This window comes from Gorilla gorilla, chromosome 7 (assembly GCF_029281585.2).
Source record: "Gorilla gorilla gorilla isolate KB3781 chromosome 7, NHGRI_mGorGor1-v2.1_pri, whole genome shotgun sequence".
NCBI lineage: Eukaryota > Metazoa > Chordata > Mammalia > Primates > Hominidae > Gorilla > Gorilla gorilla.
The window spans coordinates 123007173-123028693 of NC_073231.2; the positions used below are offsets into that span (position 1 = coordinate 123007173).

Sequence of the window (21521 nt, forward strand, 5' to 3'; positions counted from 1 at the left end):
TTGGGAACAGGTGGTGTTTGGTTACATGGATAAGCTCTTTAGTGGTGATTTCTGAGATTTTGAAGCACCCATCACCTGAGCAGTGTACACTGTACCAATGTGCAGTCTTTTATCATAATTATGGTGAAAGCCTGAAAACTTTCCCCTAAAATCAGGTACAAGATAAGGATGTCCACTTTAATGAGTTCTACTCAACGTGGTACTGTGTGTTCTAGCCAGAGCAATTGGGAAGACAACAAAATAAAAGACATTCAGATTGGAAATAATTTAATAATCTGTGCATTCATCTTGTTCCAGTTACACTTTGAAGTGGTTTATATGAATTAGCTAAAAATCTCCCAACCAGCCTATGAGAGTGATGCTATCATTATTCCTATTTTCAGATGGGGAAATTGAGGCACAGAGAGGTTAAGTAATTTTCTTACAGTCATATGACTAGTGAGTGGTAAGGGTGGGAGTTCAACTGAGGTGGTGGGTTGCCAGAGCCCAAGCTCTCAGCCTCTATACTGCACTGCCTGCCACTCAGCCCCATCTTGGGAATTGGCATGCCCTTCTCCAGGTTACTCTAACCAGAAACCAACAAGTCATCTTTGAGTTGCACCTCTCTATTATTCCCTCTTAACTACTGTTATTTATTAGCAAGTCCTATTGACTCCACCTCCCAAAAGTCCCTCAAATATGACTACTTCTTTCTATTTTTATTGTCACCACATGGGTCAAAGCCACCAATGTGTTGGCTGTAGTCACCTCCTAAGGATTTCTATGTTTTGATCTTTTACACTCTAGTCTTCCAGGCAGCACCCAAAGTGATCATTTTAGAAATGTGAACCATGTAATGTTACTTCCCAGCTCAAAACTTTCCAAATTTTTCCTTTTAGACCTTGAATTAAATTAAACTCTTTATAATGGCCTGAAGTGTTCTGCAAAATCTGATCCCTTTTTTGACCTCTTTATATTTCACTCTTTCTTTATGCCACAGGGGACACCTATGTAGTTTTCTTTCTGTTCAAGACAAGCACTTGAACAAGAAAATCCTTCTTGTCTTTGGGTATTTGCTCCAGCAATGCCCTCTACTTGTGATAGCCTTCACTCACATAGGTTTTCTCCTGGTAATTCTATAACTTGCTGCTGAGATATCACCTCCACAGCGGTGCCTTTCCTTCCCACCCAATTTAAGGTAGTTCATCTTCCCTTGCCTTCTCACCATTCATCATACTATATAGCCTCTGTTACTATTGATTCATTTACTCTTTGTCTCCCTCTACTAAAATACAAGATCTTTAAAGAAGGAACTTTGTTTTTCTCATACAACATGGTATCATTAACACTTCTGATGGTGCAGGCCCTTTTTAGGTATGCAGTAAATATTTAATGATGAATGAATGAAATGTTAGACATTCATGGTGAGGCTGAAGCTTTTATCTCCCCTTCTAACAGGAACAGTGATTTGAGGTTCTTGGGAAAATTGATGTGAAAGTACAAAAGCAAAGTGATTTTTATGTGCTCAACATTTGAAATAAGAGGATAAAAAAATACAACTTTTACCAACATTATTTTGGAGATAGAAGCAAAGTTCTACCACTCAACAAAAAAACATTAAAAAATAAAAGCTTCTCCAAGATTGCAAAAATAAAATCCCATTTTCTAAATCCCATTTTTGGAGATGAAATCAAAGTTTCAGAGTATTGGCATCAAATTTTCTAATATTTCTGTACTTTTTCATCTCTTTTTCTCCGTCTTTTTTTCTCTTTGATGCTACAGTAAATTTCTTTGGCTTATTATTCCTAATTTTTAAAGCTTTGGCCATATTTGAATGCACGGGAATCTTTCAGGATTTATTCATTAACAGCAGATTCACAATTCAGTGTTTGTTGCATCATAGCATTTGCTTTTTATAACTTTCTTCTTAAAATCATACTTAAAATTCACATCATTGTTCTGATCAAGAGCCTGTTCTGCATCTAGAGATACTTAGATGACTTTACTTTAATGAGATGATAAGGAATATATCTTAACTTTGGTTTTTAACTTCTTTGAGGTCACAGGCTCTCTTGGGAGCCAAGTGAAGACTGTGTACTCTTGCCTCTCCCATAAAACACACACACACACACATACACACACACTCACACATGAACACATCGTATACAATTTCAATGGACCTCATGAAGCCCACTTTTGGATTTCTGGCTTAGTTCTTCAAGGAGCAGTCTCAGCTCAGAGTATATCCATATTTGTTAACCTTAGAACCCAAGACAGGGAAGCAGTACACAAAAGTAAAAATTGCCCACATTTTCACACTTTCCTCCTTGTGGCATTGCTCAGGGGCTTTTCTCCAGGTTTGGTTCTTGCTTTGGACTGGCTTCTGAGCTGCTCCAGGATAAATTATCTCTCCTGGTCACTGACTACTTGGCTTTCCCTGGTCATAAGATTCATGAGAAACATAAAATAAAGCAATGCTTCATATGACCACAGCATATCAGGCAGTTCAAGAACAATTGGTGAGCCTGCTTTGCTCATGCTGTCTTCTCAGCCCAAGGAAACAGTAAATCTCAACAATGTGTTCATGTTAGTACTCAGGTTCCTCTGAGATGATGGCCACTGGGGACCCAAACTACCAAATTCTATGGTTATTATTAGGATATTATACATAACAAAAGCAAAAGTCTACTCATTTAAGATATAAATACTTTATTTGTTACTTTCCAAATTGTTCTTATTCCAACTAAGAAGATTGTTTGGAACTACTCAAAATCCTGAGTGCTATTCACATAACTGATAAAAAACCAATGTTGTAAATTGGCTTTAATGTATATTCCAAAGCCAGTTTGGCAATATATGTCAAAATCCTTAGAAATGTAGGTACCTTTTGACCAAGTAATTTCCCCTTTAGGATTCCACTTTAAGGAGATAATATATTGAGCAAAGATTAATTATAAGGATGTGAATCATAGTAGTGCCTATATGAGCAAATAATTGGAAAAAAATGAGTTGTCCAATAATTTAAAAATATTAGTTAATTATGCTATGATATAGCTGTATTAAATATATACTGCCTTCCATATTTTAAAAAAATGATATAGAAAATTTTATAAATGGATAAAATATTAACAATATTTATAGCTGAGAATCAGGTTCAGCATCTGTATCTTTGGTAGGATCCCCTTGTGATGCAATCATCTTATTCACATCCATTCTAGCGCTTCCCCACTGAGGAGCAGCCATGTGGTTTAGGTAGAATTTTCCCTATTCTCAGCTCTATGAGTCAGCATGGCTGGGTTTTGCCAGTCTTCTGAGTATAATAATGCCTAAGTCAATCAGCTCATGCATATTCCCCCGGCTATAGTGGTTGTTTCTCATTTAGCTAAATCCACATGCACATCAAGACTGTTGTTTAGCAGTTTGAGAGGGGATAATCTCTCTATGTATCTGTTAAAAAAGAAATACATAGTTTGATTACTTTTGGCAACCATCCCACTACCATGGGGAAGATCAGCCTGAGGTTGAAGAATAGCTGAGAGCCACATAGAAATGAATCTGGAGACCTCGTCAAAAAGTATCTGAAATCTGGCCCCTCTAGATGTTTTCAGTTGCAGAACAAATAATTCTTATTTATTAATTATTCTAGCAAGAGTCTTGTTTTCTGTACTTATAACCTAAAGCATCCTAATTAATATGGAATCTAATTATGTAAAAAATATATTCATATATTACAAAGCTACACAATAAAATATCAATAATAATTGTCTCTTGGAGAGGATTACCAGTTATTTTTCCCTCTACTTTGTGATTTTTTTTTGTAATCCAGATTTTCTATAATGAATATATATTATTTTATTCAGAAAAATCAAATATAATAATAGAGTCAGAATAATAATTGTCATCTAAGCCAAAACCATCAGACTTTTAATTGTGAATGGTGATAGGCTAAATGAAATGAAGTGAAAGCTAATATATTGTTAGTTTTGTTTGTTTGTTATTACCATTCAGAGTCAGGAATGCAAAGTTCTTAATTCCAAGACTCTTATTTATTTCTGTACATGAGTTTATTTTTAAAAATTTAAAAATATGATTAGTTCAAGATCCATGGATTTTGACATCTGCCTTCCTGACCCAATATTAGGACACCTAAAATTGGTTTTAGGCATGACAGAAGAAACACTGAGCTTGGGATTCCCACTCCAAAATTTCCTGGATATTTGACCTCAGGCAATTACTTAAACTTCCTGAACCTTAGTTACTTCAGCCAAGAAATATGGGGTTGCAGTTAAGTGAAATAAGCCAAGCACAGAAAGACAAATATCACATGTTCTCGCTTATATATGGGAGCTAAAAAAGTGGCTCTCATGAAGATAAGAGAGTAGATTGGTGGTTACAAGAGACTGAGAAAGGTAGAGAGGAGGAAGGTATGAAGCAAGGTTGATTAATGGGTACAAATGTATGATTTGAGAGAAGAAAAAGATCTGGTGTTTGATAGATCTGTGAGATGACTATAGTTTGCAATTATCTATCATATGCTTCAAAATAGCCAGAAAAGAATAATTGAAATGTTTCTAGAATAAAGAAAAAAGAAATATTTAAGGTGATGGACATCTCAAGTTTACTGATTTGATCTTTAAAAATTATATGAATGTATTAAATTATCACATGTACCCTAAATTAGTTATATTTATTATGCATCAATAAAAATTGTTTTAAAAAAAGAAAAAAAGGGGTTAGACCAAATGTTATCTACCTTTCCATCTGTGAAATTCTATGAATGAATCTAAATCATGCTTTGTATTTGAGCAGAACTGATATTCACTGCCTGCTTTGGGAAGTATAAGTAGGTTTCAACTCTTATCATAACATTAATAATTGGTAGCCACTGTCTGCAGAGCGGTGGTAAGAATGTCTCTGAGAGTACTTACGGACTCAGCAGGAAACAGTGCTATGATCTGTCAATGATGTTGATGTGTATTTGAATCCTCAGTCTGGCTCTTACGCACATATCGTAATGTACCCTAATTTATTTTATTATTATTTTTTGTAGCACAGTGTCCACAGTCTTTTTAGAGTGAAATAACTGGGAAGAAATCCCTTTAAAATGTATCTGCTTCTTTTCTCCTATTCCTTTGATATCTCTTAATAATTGGTGGCATTGACTGAATAAGAGTTTGACTGAATAAAAGTAAAACTTCTAGTAGTTGAAGTTTAGAAGGAAATTTCTAGCTTGTTTCTAACACTTGATATTTTCTTGTAGAAGGAGCTGCAAATGAACACTTCATAGCAAGTAAGCAAATGTCCTAATAGCAGTTCCAAGTATGGGCAGGGTGGGTCAGTGAGTGGCTTGTTTGCAACTATGTTCACTTCTTGCTTCTGTCAAACTCATCCATAGTGTGGAACTCCAACAGAAACCGGTGAATAAAGATCAGTGTCCCAGAGAGAGACCAGAGGAGCTGGAGTCAGGAGGCATGTACCACTGCCACAGTGGCTCCAAGCCCACAGAAAAGGGGGCGAATGAGTACGCCTATGCCAAGTGGAAACTCTGTTCTGCTTCAGCAATATGCTTCATTTTCATGATTGCAGAGGTCGTGGGTGAGTCTTTCTGCAGACTTTTTTCATTAAACAACCAAACAAAACTCTGCATCATTATGGGAGGGTTACCTAAGTTCTTATAAAGTAAGATTTAATATTTTCTGTAAGTATAAGGTAACAATATGCTCATTGTAGATAAGCTGAAAAATAGAAGGAAACAAAATAAAATTCATCACTATTCCATATTTGAGCTATAGCCTTCAATAATTTTAGGGAGTGTTTTGTGCAATGCATTTTGTATTCATAGCTCACAGGTTTTATTTTTTAAACACAGCTGAGAGCATACTGAATGCTTTTGACCATACTGTCAAATACTCCTCAAAAACATTTTTATGCCCGAACAATATTCTCTAATATGCTCCACTGTAATTTACATAACCATTTCTCTATTGTTAGAAATTTAGGGAGTTTTCTCCTGCTTATGGACATTGCTGCAATGCAAAATCTTGAAGAAAACTCTGCCTGCCTTTCTGGTTAATCCCTTCAAAGAGATTCCTAAAAGTGGAAATAATTGGTTGAAGGACATGAATATTTGTATTACTTGATTCATATTGCCAGAGTGCTGTTGAGAAAGCTAAACAATTCGTGTCTACCAGCTCTACTTGAGAATGATTCTGACTCCAAATCTTGACACCTAATTTTAATCTCTAAAATACTTTGCTAATGTATAGATGAATGTTTTATTTTAATATTTATTTCTTTGTTACTATTAGACTATTTTTGCATGCTTATTAGTGATCTGTATTTCCCTCTGTTAATGCATTTTCTCCTTGTCTCTTAATGTCTGTTATTCATTCGTTTTTTAGAAAATTTTTAATTCTCTATATTGATCTCTGGGAGCTCTTTATATATTAAGATGTTAGACCTTTGTTATATTTGTTATAAGTGCTTTTCCAGTTTGTTGTTTAACCTTTTGATGTTTATTTTGACTTAGAGATGTTTTAAATTTTATATAGGTAACTGTTTTAAACTTTTCATTTTGAGATCATTTCTTTTACTACTCTCACTATTTTAGTGCTTAACAATCCTTCTCCATCTACTGAGAAGATAGCTTTTTTGTTGTTTAATTTTTGCATTTGGTTTTAAAATTAATGTTGACATTAGATATATTGTATGCTCTAAGGACTGAATTTTTTTCTAAATAACAGTTTTCAGCATCATTTAGGAAATAATTAATTATTTTCCCCATTGATTTTTTATATTTCTTTAATCACTTATCAAAACTTTATAAATAGCAGGGTCTGTTTCTAAGGTGTTTCACTGATCTGTGTTTCTGGTCTCTGTCAAGGACATAATTAATGTAGATTTATATGTTATAATATCTGTTATTTCCTACTCATGATTTTTAATTTAACAAAGAAAAGCAAAGGCTATTCATCTCTGTTTATTATCCTAATTAAACATGAGAATTGTTCTATTCAGTTTTCCCTCATCCAATTATGATTTTATTAATATTCAAGTTAATTTGAGAACACAGTATCTTTAAGTATTCAGCTTTCCCTCCAGGAATATGTTATGTATCTCCGTTTATCCAAATATTCTACATGTCTCATCAAGGTTTTATGGTGTTCATCTTAATACATGGACAGCCTATTTCTTGCAAGACTTATTTGTGATTATTATATGTGTTTGGCTTATTCTTTCCAAGGGTGAATGCAGTCCACCGTTTTTCATGTTTTGTTTTCTAAATAGTTACTTTTTGTATTCTAAAGTTTTGATTTTTGTATATTCACTTTGTACTCAATTATATACTTGAATTATTGTCAATTCTAAATATATTTCAGTGCATTTCCCTTTTTCCTGTCTCATGCATCTTCCTCATCCCAGGACATCACCCTGTCTTGTGCAGAAAACATATTTCCCCTCATTTCAATATTTATATCTCTTTTGTGTGTTTCGTGTTTTTATCACGTTAAACAATACCTTATGCTAAATCAAATCTATGTTTGATTATTTAGCTGTTAAGCAAAATGCTTCTTGAAGGGTTAAGTGTTTTGTATTATGTTAATGAAATGTTTCTTTGTTTCAGTTTTGTAATGATTAACAAAGAATCAAAGATGAGTGTTGACTTTTAAGCAAATACCTTTACTTTTGACTTTATTGTTTTTTAAAGCTTTTTGATTCATGTTTGAGGTGTGTTATGTTGAGAAACATGATATGATCTTTGCATTTTTGGCATTATGATAGTAGCTATTATTTATTTAATGCTTACTGTGTGTTAGAAGCTGTGACGAGTGCTTTCCATGTATTACCTTAATTAATCCTGGTGAATTCCCTAAGAGGTAGCTCTTATTGTTAATCTCACTTTATAGAAGGAACTAGAAGCACAAAGGCTAAAACACTTTGAATATTAAACACTGAAATAAACGTGAGCTATACATACATCTAAGAAAGATGATAAACACAAGTGAGATAATTACGCAATTTTGGGTGAATCAGTGAGTGAGGGTGGTCATAATGGTGGTGGTTACATCAAGGAATAAATGTTTGCAAAGTGAAAATTGTCAGGAGTGCCTCCTGCTATCACACAGTTCAAACTCAAGAGAAAATGAGCTGGGCTTGCTGAGCACTTTCATACTGTGTCTTTTTATGGGGGGCATCTGTATGATGATCATCTACCTTACACATATTTATTTTACAATCATTTGTTTCCATTCATTCTTCTTTCAGCCCGCTTATTATTTCAGTTTCATAGCTGGAGTCTGTCCCAGCAGCTCAGGGTTCAAGGTGGGAAAACAGCCCTCCCATCACAGGGCACAGTCACACACCCACACTCACTCCCGCCAGGACCATGTAGACACGCCAGTGAACCTCATGTGCACAGAATGTGGGAGGAAACCCTAGTACTCAGAGAAAACCCATGCAGACATGGGGAGAACATGCATGGGGAGAACATGCAAACTCCACACAGACAGCAACCCTGGTCAGGAATCCATTTTATTTTCTTATCGACATTATAAACAAAGGAAGTTGAATGAAATGATGTTATTTGAGGACGTGTTGTTGTACTTGTTAAGTAACAACTCAATGGGGTTTTGACACAACATATGGTATAGTATAATAGTATTCACAAAATAATTAAAGAATTTAAAAATATGTTAATTAATAGCACACAACTCTGTAGCCCAGCAATGGGACACATGGCTAACGTTGTCAGATAAACATTCTTTCATTGCTGTCAGTAAGTCTGTGTTCTCCATGGAAACCCGCATGGGGAATTAACATCATCTCAATTGGAGGTGGTTTGTGAGACCCAGGCCCCATCGTTCCTCTGCTCTATTGCTGTCACCTTCACTCCACAGGCCTTAAGTAAAGTCTTCCAGGTCTGAGTCTTTCTTTTCTGTGTGTCTCTTACCTTGTTATAAGTGTACTGCTCTGCACATCTTGTCAAGTATTCCAGAAATATGACTGCTGCTGCCCTAGTTCATGCCTTTATCATAATTTCCCTTTGCTGACACTATCGAGACTTTAAAAAAAAAATTTTTTTTTTGAGACGGGGTCTCGTTCTGTCACCCAGGCTGGAGTGCAGTGGCCCGATCTTGGCTCACTGCAAGCTCCACCTCCCAGGTTCACGCCATTCTCCTGCCTCAGCCTCCCGAGTAGCTGGGACTACAGGCGCCTGCCACCACGCTCGGCTAATTTTTCATATTTTTAGTGGAGACGGGGTTTCACCGTGTTAGCCAGGATGGTCTCGATTTCCTGACCTCGTGATCCACCCACCTCGGCCTCCCAAAGTGCTGGGATTACAGGCGTGAGCCACCGAGCCCGGCCGCACTATCGAGTCTTAACCTCTAGCTCCTCCTCCCTCCAAAGTCATCCTCCATATTGCTGGCTAAAAAGTCTCCCTTTTTTTTTTTTTTTTTTTTTTTTTGAGATGGGGTCTCGTTCTGTCACCCAGGCTGGAGTGCAGTGGCGCGATCTCGGCTCACTGCAAGCTCCGCCCAGCCGGTTCACGCCATTCTCCTGCCGCAGCCTCCCGAGTAGCTAGGACTACAGGCGCCCGCCACCATGCCTGGCTAATTTTTTGCATATTTAGTAGAGACGGGGTTTCACCGTGTTAGCCAGGATGGTCTTGATCTCCTGACCTCGTGATCCGCCTGCCTCTGCCTCCCGAAGTGCTGAGATTACAGACGTGAGCCACCGAGCCCGGCCAGAAGTCTCTCTTAAATACAGATCTCAACATGCCACAGCCTTGCCTCAAAAATAATAAGTAGATCTCCTTAGCCATAGAATCACATTCAAACCCTTTGGCTTGACATATAATACCCACCCAGGCGTTTCCAACCTGCCTTCCCAGGCTCATTTCCCATTTTTCCTCCAACATTCCATACCTTCTGCTTTTCCCGAAAAGTGCTATGTTCTTTCACTCTATTTTAGTCCGTGCTTTTATCTCTTCCTGAAAACCCCTTCTCTTTTTGCTAATTCTTACCCCTCTCTTTGTGAAAAGTTCCTCACTCTTCCCAGTGAGGGCAGCTCTCTGATCCCTTAGCCCATTAACTTGTCTCTGGTACAGTGAGTGTTAAACAAGGAGATCACTGAAGAGAGGCTGTTATTTGTTTATCTTTGTATACCCAATCCCTGGTACCATGCACAGTAAGGGCTCAATAAATATTGGCTGGATAATTGAATTAATTGTCAGTAATACTCCATGCTTTCAGAAGCAAATGCAAGATCAGTCACAAACTACCTCTTGCAAGCAGTTTGCTCTATGCATCAGTGACTGCCCACAGTTTTCTGGATGGCTCTTATAAGTAGCTCTGAAGGTTGCAAAATGGTTCTCAGTTTCCAAGCCTCCATAGTAACATGCTTCTTCCAAAGCAAGCCCTTTTTCTTTCTCAGGTGCCTCCTGCCTCAGCTGAGACTGTTGAAGAGAGTTTATAAAACTGACTTCATTTCCTTGATTTAGACTATATTTCAGCCCAGCACATAGAATCGTCATCACTCATTGCTGTGATTGCAGCGTACTGCTTATCTGCATGGAGTTATTCTCTGGGCAAGAAATAATGCCTTATTAACACAGTTTTATCATCAGGACCAAGTTTGGCAGATAGAGCAACATTAGAGGATAATTGGAAGGACAGCTGATTTGTTAGCAAAATGTTGCTTTTTGGGTAATGAATCATTCTGATTTTTGCAGTGACTGTTCAGTAACAAGCTTGAAGATTACTTTGCTTCAGCCCATTAAACCTTGACAAACCAGTTATTAACTATGGCTAGAGCCAATGGCCTGTGGGGATTATTGCAATTATGAGCCATCTATGTAATTTTTAAAAATCATTAGGCGAGACAAGGTGAGTCTGATGATGGCGGGGCTGATGGCTGACAGTCTCTGCTATTTTGTAGTACACAAGGCAATAAACAGCTGTAGGGAGAACTAATCAGTCAGCAAAAGCCCTTTGCTGGGAAGATGTAGTAAGAGCAATAAAGGTTATTGCTCTCAAACAACAAACCATGTCTGGGAAGGAAAGGGCAAGGTTTTTCTTTAACTTCTATTTTGGAGGCTGGAGGTCTTTTCTCAAAGGAGGATTAGAGGGAAGTAGAGGGAGCACATCAAATAAAGGGAAAAGCCAGGCAGGACTCTCATGGCTTACATTGCATCCCTATGCTTTATTGGATTGTAGCACTGAGGACGCCCATTGGAAGGTACCTGCCCTTTCTCCTTTCTTCTCCCTGTTATTTCTTACAGGGATTTCAAGCTCAGGTGGATAATATAAATTAATAGAGAAAAAGGAAAGGGTAAAGATGCTGATTAAATTATAAGTCAAATAAAAACACATCTGTGGGCCAGATTGCAACATCTAGTTTATAAACAAAAGTCCATGTCCTCAGTCTGGATTATGAGACTCTTTGAATCTGACCCACACTGCTTCAGCCTGATTCTCTTGTATTCTCCTCTTTTGAATCCTTATACCCCAGTCTAACTAAGGTGTTCTCCAGATGTGCCTGCCTCACACTTTCTAGTCTCTATGTCTTTGCTACCCCAGGAATGGCTTCTCCTTTGAAATTGATTTCTACATGTTCAAATCATATCCACTCTCTGAGTCGCAGAAGGGGTGAATTAAATCAACTTTAAGATCTCTTTTTCCTCTAAAGTTTTGTGAGTCTGTGGCATTTTCACCCACGATGGTTAGCATGTCTGTGAATCTAGCTGCATTCTGGGGCCTTAACACAGTGTACTATTTTGCATTCTCTAGGTGGGCACATTGCTGGGAGTCTTGCTGTCGTCACAGATGCTGCCCACCTCTTAATTGACCTGACCAGTTTCCTGCTCAGTCTCTTCTCCCTGTGGTTGTCATCGAAGCCTCCCTCTAAGCGGCTGACATTTGGATGGCACCGAGCAGGTACGGTTCATAGAGTGAGCAATAACAGCAGGCTGGTGCTGCAAAGTCAAACCAAGGGTAAAAATGGAAGACACGAAGCAAAGCCTTGTTGGAAAGTCCTTAGAGACACATTTCTGATGCACAGGATAAAACAAATGTGTATGTGGGAATGTGTGTTTTCAATATTAATTCAGATAACAGACAGATTAATAGTGCTATCTCTAGTCCTCTGGGACAACAGGAACACGTGTATCACTTCAGCAACTGCCCCAGCCTCAGGAACTCTGTGTATGGTGACAGACATAACGCAATTCATTAAATTACTCTGCATCCCTGGAAGAGAGGATGGGAGTAAAGCTTCTGCCATATTGCAAAATGAGGCACAGAGCACCCAAGAGAGTTACAGAGATTGAAGAACTTCTTATAGAGGATTCAGGAATAGAATATAGGCTTTCCTGCTCACACACAGCATTTAGCCATTCAGCCATTGGTCCAATTGAATATCTTGCTCGCTAAATCAACAATAATGCAAAAAACGAGGAGGAGAAGGAAGAGGAGAGGATGAAAGTTTACTTTTTCTCCTTTCTTGCAGCTGGTTCCTTCACTGAATAACTGCTTACTCTTGTATAGGAAGTAGCCAAGGTCATGATAAGGGGTGTGTGTGTGTGTGTGTGTGTGTGTGTGTGTGTGTGTATTCATTCTTTATTGCTCAGTTGACTGTTGTAACAGGATGAAAGCAAACACGTGCTGAAACATGTGCCTGAGCCTTGCCTGCCATTTATTAAATGTGGTTCACGTGTGCTTCCTTAAATAATTTCACAATAGACAAATGAATCTACTCTGATTAAGAAAGGGAGAGAAGTCTAGTGCAAATTCCAGCCTTCTCAACTCATAATTATAGGGATTTCAAATAACATGTATCCACTAAAACAGACATAAATAACTTAACCAAGTAGCATAAACAACTTGGAGGTCTCTAAATTTGGTATATAACACATTTGACTGTATGCTTTTTTAAATTTTAATTTTAATTTTAATAAGTTCTGGGGTACATGTGCAGGATGTGTAGGTTTGTTAAATAGGTCAGCGTGTGCCGTCATGGTTTGCTGCACCTATCAACCCATCATCTAGGTATTGATAAGGGTTTTTACTTTGACTCATTTTTATAATCCCTAACCCACCCCCACAACCCCCACACTCTGCAACTTCAATTCTTCTCCTCTGTGTTATTCCTTCTATCAGCTGGAGGAGCTTCCGGCTGAATATTTTGTGCAAATCATGTGAACAAATAGCCACAATTCCACATTTTCACACTGGTTGAGAACATCCATGTAGAGGAAATTGGAGAGCTGAGCAAGGGTGGCCAGCCTTCACTGAAAGGGCTGCTAGACACATATCACAGCTTGTAGACTGATACCTGTGGACTGTGGCTTTTCAAGTTTAGAATGGCAGGAAGTCCTAATTTCATACTAAACAAACACTTGATCATCACAGGTGTTTTGACTTGCTTCCCTTTAACATTCAGGAGACAAGGCAATAAACAGCAGTAAAGAGAGTTTGTGACAACGTGATCTGAGAATGTTTTTGCCGGTGCTTGAACAGCGCTACACTTGGAAAACATGGACCTGTAGCTAAGCACCCATTATTTGTCTGTGTAAAGTTTTACATGTACTTGACCCTTTCTGATACCATTTGTCAAAGCAGTTTTGTAAACCTAGGATGATTTGAAAATGTAGGGTGAACTCAGAATTTAGATCTCTGCTTGTACTTTGGCATCATGGCCATGGAAGACCCTGAGCTATTAATAGAACTCTCTGCTGCGAGGGCAATATTCTGTAATATACAGTAAAATGTAGCTATTGAGCACTTTAAATGCAGCTAGTGCTACTGAAGAACCAGATTTTAAAATTTACTTAATTTCATTTTAAGCAGCCATGCATGATTGGTGGCTACCATATTAAACAGCACCTCTATAGATATAGAGGTGAGTCCAACACATTCATACCCAACACACCCATAATCTGGCCAGCCCAATGAGCCCAGCTAAGCTAACTTATTTCTTTTTTAAGCAATCATTGTAGCATTTACCAATGATCCTCATGTGCCTCCTGTTCTAACTAGTTACTTTTGGATTTCTGACTCTTTGTTTTGTCTTAAGATCTGACTCCTGACTCTTGCTCTTGTTATTGAGCTTTACCTCGCCAGCTCTTTTCCCACTGTGCTTCCTAATCATGGGCTTTGAGTTAGACACACTCCACTTTCATACCCTGTTTTGGATTTTCATGGGTAGGAAGCACACTACCTGACATCCACAGACTCAACCTCCATTTCCGGCTAACCAGAAATTCTTGGGCTTGGTCCTCATAAACTTCTGCAAAGGGGAGTCGTAAGTAGCCTGAGTAGACTAATAAAATAACAATTTCTTGAGTGTTTGCTGTATGTTGTATTAGGTTCCTAGGGCTGCCTTAATAATGTACTACAAATTGGGTACAGTATTTTGGGGGGTACATTATTAATTTTCATAACAAATTATGAAGGTTGTCTATGAATGAGGTCTGGGAAATAATTGCCATACACTGGGTAATAATATATTACATTACTTGGTTTTAAATACATTTCCGTTTAAACAACAGACATTTATTGTCTCACAGTTATGAAAAACAGAAGTCTGCAATCGGGTGTCAGTGGGGTTGGTTCCTTCTGAGGTCTGTGAGGGGAAGTCAGTTCCAGGCCTCTCTCTTAGCTTCTGGTGGTTTTCTGGGAAACTTTGTCATTCCTTAGCTCATAGAGCTCTGCTTTCATGTTTACATGGCATTTTCCCAATTTGCATGTCTATGTCCAGGTTTCCACTTTAAACAAGGACACCAGCCATATTGGGCCCATCCTACTCCAGTGTGACCTCATCTTAACTAACTTAATCTGCAGTGACCCTATTTCCAAATAAAGTCACAATCTGAGGAATTGAAGATCAGTACTTTTTTTTTTTTTTGAGACAGAGTCTCACTCTGTTGCCCGGGATGGAGTGCAGTGGCACAATCTTGGCTCATTGCAACCTCCACCTCCCCGGTTCAAGCAATTCCCCTGCCTCAATGTCCTGAGTAGCTGGGATTACAGGTGCACATCACCATGTCTGGCTAATTTTTTTTGTATTTTTAGTAGAGATGGGATTTCACCATGTTGGCCAGACTGGTCTTGAACTATTGACCTCAGGCAATCCACTTGCTTCAGCCTCACAAAGTGCTGGGATTACAGGCATGAGCCACCGCACCCAGCCAAAGATTAGTACTTTAACATATAAATTTGGGGGGAACATAATTCAACCCATAATCTATGGCAACTTGTTTTACATATATTCTATTATTATAATACATATAGATAAGAAAATTCAGGCTCAAATAGGTTAAGTGACTTGTCTAAAGTCACATAGCCAGTCACTGGCAGGCCATATATGTCTGACCTTGAGCTCATGCCTTAAACATCTGCATCAGCATTTCCCATAGTGTGAGAAATGTTCCACAGTTGGTTAGTCAGATAATTTTAAATGTCACATGGACAATAATTACACATCCTGATACACATTACAAAATAAACTAGCACATCAAATATGTAATTTCATGGATAACATTGTTTAGGAAGAAGCTAAGCGTAAAAAGTGAATTTATTTGAAAAAATATCGAGTGGTTAATAAGACAGGTAGCATGTGGATTTGGAAAACGTTATGAAGGTTGTCTGTAAATGACTAAAGTCTGGGAAATAATTGCCACACACTGGGTAATAATATATTACATTACTCTGCTTTAAAAGGAACTAATCTCTGGGATTAGCTTAAAGTGGGGAAGGACTAAATGATGGATTATACCTGACCACTGACTCACAGAATGTTTCTAGACCTTTCTGGGTTTTTAGAATCTATGGGTTTGAATTAAAGGTCAGAGTGAGGTGTTAACTCCTAAGTGAGCAAATGCACTTTTCTCAGTGGGCAGATTGAACACCATTTTATCTTTACATATTGATGTAAACACTTCTATTCTGATGCTTCTTTTTCGTACTGTTGCTCTTAAAATGCAGTCAGAGTGTTAGTCAGCCTCTGAGCTCACCTCTGTGTTTATAGTATGTTGCGTTGGCAAATAAAACTCATTTTCTTCAAGTGCTCTCTGAAGCTTTCGCTTTTCACTATTTTATTCCATTGAAGGTGCTGGCACTGGCAGGTCGTAAATTTTTTATGGCAAAATTAAGAGTTTCTAAACACATTTTACTCTCTGTGTCTCATTATTTTACCTCCTAATAAGTTTCAATCATTTTAGCCCCTGTTTAAATTAAGATCCCCAAGGAAAACAGGGGGTAGGGGCAGGCAGCAATTAATATGTTCTAAAAATTTGCTGGAAAATTACTTAGTAAGATGGAACATAATGACTCAGATGCTGGTGTTTTATGAATGCAACATTAAAATTCTTTCTCTTAGTTTTAAAATCCATCGACACTTTTACTTTGTGAATCACTCGATGAACTAGTGTGAAGCCTCTTTTTGGGGGAAGTGGCAAAGTGTCTTATGACTCTTGGGGGTGTAGGTGATGGAGTTATCTGTGTGTGGGTTTCTGTGTGTGTTTGAATTCCTAGAGATCCTTGGTGCCCTGCTCTCCATCCTGTGCATCTGGGTGGTGACTGGCGTGCTAGTGTACCTGGCATGTGAGCGCCTGCTGTATCCTGATTACCAGATCCAGGCGACTGTGATGATCATCGTTTCCAGCTGCGCAGTGGCGGCCAACATTGTGTAAGTCATCCCCTGGTCCCCACACACTGCTCATGAGGCTCTCCTGTAACTCTATCTGGACAAAGACCTTTTAAAAAACTCAGTACATGTGAAGATGGTAGAGGCTGGACAGAGTGTTTGAATGGCTCTAAGATTGAAAATAAGGTTGACTGCTTTCGTTTAAGCTAAAGTGTTTTTTAATATTGGCTTTTGCTAGCTATCATGTTTTGAAAGCTTCTGGTGTGCTAGAGGCAGGGTTAGGATGTTTGAATATATATTACCAACTTTAATGTTCATAACACCCCTATGTTATAGATTAGGAAACTAAAGCCCAGTGAGGTTAAATACACTGCCAGTTAAGTAGTACAGAGCCAGGATTTTAATCCAGATTCGCAGACCCAGAATTGAGCTTCTTTACATTCTGCTCTCAGGCATGCTGATGGTTCCACATGGGGCATGACTTACTACTGTTCCATTTCTATGGGGTGAGCAGATGGTGGCTTCCCAGTGAGCTGGGTGGAAAGGGACTCTAAAATGTATTTACTTCAGTCCCCATTTTACTTTTGCATTTTCTTTTGCAACATTTCCATAAAATGGTCATTAGTTTCATATATTTTAATAGAACTCATAAAAGGAAATTTATTTCCCTCAAAAACAGCCTCTTTTATCTTTGCAGCATTGTGACTGCATGAAAATTCTTCCTTATGCTATGTTAGTTAAATTCTCCCTTAAGTTTCAACCTGCTTGTCCATTCTTTTATCTAGGCAGTCTTAAATCATTCTTACAGGAGATGAGCATATGTCCCTTGACAAATGAGTCTACCTTTCCCAAAATGAACTACTGGATTGCTCAGGCAATGGGGTTTTGAGGCCAGGACTTCGATTTTTTTGAGTCAAATTTCTCCTTCCCATTTGAGGGTCTAATTCTGGGCAACTCTACTTAAAACTCCATCCATCCATCTATCTGTCTAGTGATCTAGCTAGCTATCATGTTGGTGGACAGAATAATGACCCATTCTCCTAAAAAGCTTTAAACATCCTAACCCCTGGAACTTCTGAATATGTTAAATCATATGGCAAAAGGAACTGTGCAAATATGATGAAGGATATTAAGATGGGAAATTATCCTTGATTATCCAGCTGGGTCCACATAATGACAAGCGTCCTTATAAGAGGGAGACAGGAGATCAGAGAGGAGAGAAGATGCTGTATTTCTGATGTTGAAAATGGAGAAATCGGCCTGGAGCCAAGTGGCCTCTAGAAGCTAGAAAAGACAAGAACATGAATTTCCTTCTAGAACCTCCACAAAGGATGCAGTCCTAGAGACCCACTTTAGATTTCTGACCTCCAGAACTATAATAAGTTTGTGTTGTTTTAAGCTGCTAAAGCATCATGGTTATTTGTTACAGAAGCAATAGGAAACTCAGCCTATTTATCATCTGCCTATCTATCTTGCAATACAACTTGACACATGCTATGAGGTAGATTTTTACATGAAGGTAGAGAAGACAGTGATCGAAAAATGAAGTTTTAAACAGTGGATTTTAAGAGGGGGCACAATGACATCTCTGGAATTCAAGAATAGCTGAGCATGTACACTTTGAAAAAGGTCCTCAGGTCATTCTAATAGCCTTGCCCTTTGACATCTCACTTACCCAGCTCTCAGTTTGTGAACCATTGCTCAAAATCTCTGAGCTAAATAATTAGAAGAATGGTGTTTGATCTGCTGTCACTGACTAGATCCCCATCTTTAGCCAGTTAACTTGAAAATGTGTTTCACATTGGCACTGGGAGAAAAAGTGTGAGTAGATCAATGTAAATCTGTCACCTCTAGGAGACAAATATGCCAGAGCACACATATTGCTGACTACGGGTCAATAAAGTCCGCTTTGCATGAGGAGAACAATATGGTCTTGAGGCAGCAGGAAGAATGCAAGTATTAACTTCCTGAGAGTCATATGTCACTTAGGCTGTCTTGATGCTACACAAAGATGAAGGCTACAAACCTACCCAACTATCACATCAATCTGGGGCCTCAATGATCAGGTTTGATTTTCTAAACAGATATTATCCAAATTTTCTTTTTCTCGTAACTGCTTTTGAACATTGACCTTAACATTGCAGGTGCTTTTTACACTCAGAAAGTCAAGGCAGTTGGAAAGCTCTGCCTTCTTTGTGCAAGTAGATAGTTATTTATGGATAAGAATGCTGAGTGACTATAATATTTTCTCCAAGAACTGGGATTACAGGTTTCAAATGCTGCTAGATGCTGTATTGTTTGAATATAAAGATATCGGAATTGCGATTCAGGAATAAAGCTATTCCCTGGGGACTCAAAATCAGGACAGAAAGTTCCAATAGAAGTTGTGAAGAGATTCTAGGATGAAGGTTATAAATACATCCTTAAGGCTATTGCCTGCTAAGTTTTCACTGCCTGAAACATTTCCTCCCGTCAGCATATTTAACTCTAGCTTAAGCTTTTGAATTAAACTCAGCTGCTACGTCTTTCTAACTAAATCAGATTCCTCTGTTGTATTACCCATAGTACCAGTGGACTTATTGTAATTAGAATTTTCCACTTGTGTGTGTGTGTGTGTGCACGTGTGCGCATGGTGGGGGAGTGGGGTGTTTAATCTTTACCTTCTCCAGCACATTTAAAGCTACACTGGGGAGTGACCACAACTGTTTTCACTCACCTTTATGGCCCAAGCTTTTACAAGTGTCTGCATATGAGTGACTACACAAGTTTTTTCCTCTCTCTTTTTGTCAATAAGAGGAGTAAAAGAATGAATGACAACGTGATGAACACACATGGCAGATCAGATGAGGTTCTATGATCTGTCAGCCATATCAGGCTGTCTAAGGAACCTTAAATGTTAACTCCTAGGTGAGAGTGAATTTCTACCCAAACAATGAACACCTGAAAACTGCACATTCAGTAGTGATCAGATCTAGATGGCTAGCGGTCATTCCACTTTGTGGTGATGACCTGAGATTTAACAGACACTTTACCTGAAAATAGAATGGGATACATGGTATTGAACAATATGTTGCTGCTTTTAAATCTTTGTTCCAAAATGTTTAGAAAAGGTTCAGAAAGGCAAAACACTGTTAGCTGTCAGTGAAAATGTTGTAATTTTACCTTTAGTCTAATACCTCTTAAAGTTATAGATAAACAGAATTATGTACATAGTTTGTAGTGTTTGCTACTGATCACTTTGACTCAGACAAGAGATGCTCAGCTTTGCAATATATTGTGTGTATATGTATGTACACATACAAGATAATTTTTCATACATTAATGTATTTCTACTTCTGGATTAATAGCTTTATATACATGAGCACAATATTCTCATCATTGGACAGTAAGAAATCATTCAAATTTAAAATTCTTTCGAAAGTGCACAAAATTAGGTAAAATAAAACCTCAATAAAATTCACTACTTATCATATTTTTCCCTTATTTATCCCTTCCTGTGTTTTTTGCATTTGAAACCAGTACTTTTAATTAAGCTCCCAATGAAGCTTGACTTTAAGCCAGCTTGGTGCCTGACAGTCAGTCAACCTTCAATAAAGGAGATTTCCTCCCTTCATTATCAAATGCTTGATTTTCATCTAAGAAGTGATGCTTTCCAGTTTCAACATGAAACAGATAAACATTAAGTGGATGAATGAGTAAACTGGATGGGTCTTTGTGGTTTGTTTTTGTATAAAAGTATTAAAATTCTATGACATATGTATTTAAACATTAGTCAAAGATAGTTCTTTTTAAAGCATAAATATTTCAACTATCCATCATTTTGGATAATGCATGTTATTGCCAGCTCCTCCATTATGCTGCCTACGTTTTTAAGACTGATCTCATGTGTGCTAAGAACATTGTTCTCTCTTTCAGACTAACTGTGGTTTTGCACCAGAGATGCCTTGGCCACAATCACAAGGAAGTACAAGCCAATGCCAGCGTCAGAGCTGCTTTTGTGCATGCCCTTGGAGATCTATTTCAGAGTATCAGTGTGCTAATTAGTGCACTTATTATCTACTTTAAGGTGAGTTTGAGTTTACCCACCATCCTAGTACTTATGTAGATTAGGTAGTACAGAAGCTGACCCTCCAACATTAACTTAAAGAGAATGGGCATCCTCTGTTTACCTATACAAACTACTTTGCAAAGCTAAAGCAAGCAAACACTCAACCATGGTGTTAAGATGAACAGCAACAAAACTGTGAATACCTTCAGGTTCTTGGATTATAAGCAATAGGGAACATCTCTGGCTCACTTTAGCAAAAAGTATATTTATTGGCTGAAATTTATTGGATGTGCTCCTAGACAGACATCAAAGTAGAAATAAGGGCAAATTTTGATATCTAGATTTTAGAAACGATCCAACTTCTGTCCCAGACACCACACTGAAATAAATGTGTCTCAACAAATTTTTTTTTCTGTTTTTGTCACTTCTGAAGAATGATATTTCTGTGAACGGGAGTCCAGTTGACCTAGGTTGTGTCTTGTAGCTGCTGCTTGGCCGAAGGGAGGTTAGAGCACCTGATTTATTGTTCCACCAGTATTGCCCACAATGGGGGAGAGGTAACTTCTTCCCCAAAAGCCAAGGTGCTAATGAAAAGTGGGAATGACTTCCCGGTAAGCCTCTGACCCTAAACAAATAAATATCCACTGCAGATCTCTACCTGGTAATACTGATAACAGAGATGGGTTAGCAGGCAGAGAATGGAGAAGAACATTTAGCTCTGTCTGTTTGCATCACAATTGTCTGATTTGCAGAGACTCACAGCTTTTCCTAAAAAAGTGAAAACATGGAAATAAAAACTAACAAAGACATATCTAAATTCAGTTGAGCAAAATGATCACTGAAAGCTTTA

General features: G+C 38.1%; 1 protein-coding gene and 1 long non-coding RNA gene across 6 annotated transcripts in view; one reads left to right on the top strand and one right to left on the bottom strand.

Annotated features, from left to right (window-relative positions):
- Positions 1–21521, top strand: part of SLC30A8 (solute carrier family 30 member 8) — a 251686-nt gene that overhangs the window by 191155 nt on the left and 39010 nt on the right. For 4 of the 5 annotated variants that reach the window (XM_055348248.2, XM_055348247.2, XM_019031883.4 and 1 more), the window contains 5 exons: positions 5240–5269; positions 5375–5574; positions 11769–11915; positions 16512–16665; positions 20539–20689. In XM_055348248.2, coding sequence (XP_055204223.1) covers positions 5451–5574; positions 11769–11915; positions 16512–16665; positions 20539–20689 — 576 coding nt within the window. In that variant the 5' untranslated portion in view covers positions 5240–5269; positions 5375–5450. The remainder of the gene's footprint in view (positions 1–5239; positions 5270–5374; positions 5575–11768; positions 11916–16511; positions 16666–20538; positions 20690–21521) is intronic. The other variant, XM_004047461.5, reaches the window with a different exon arrangement.
- LOC129524032 (uncharacterized) overlaps positions 1–21521 on the bottom strand; it is a 65287-nt gene that overhangs the window by 32899 nt on the left and 10867 nt on the right. The gene's annotated exons all lie outside the window — the stretch shown is intronic.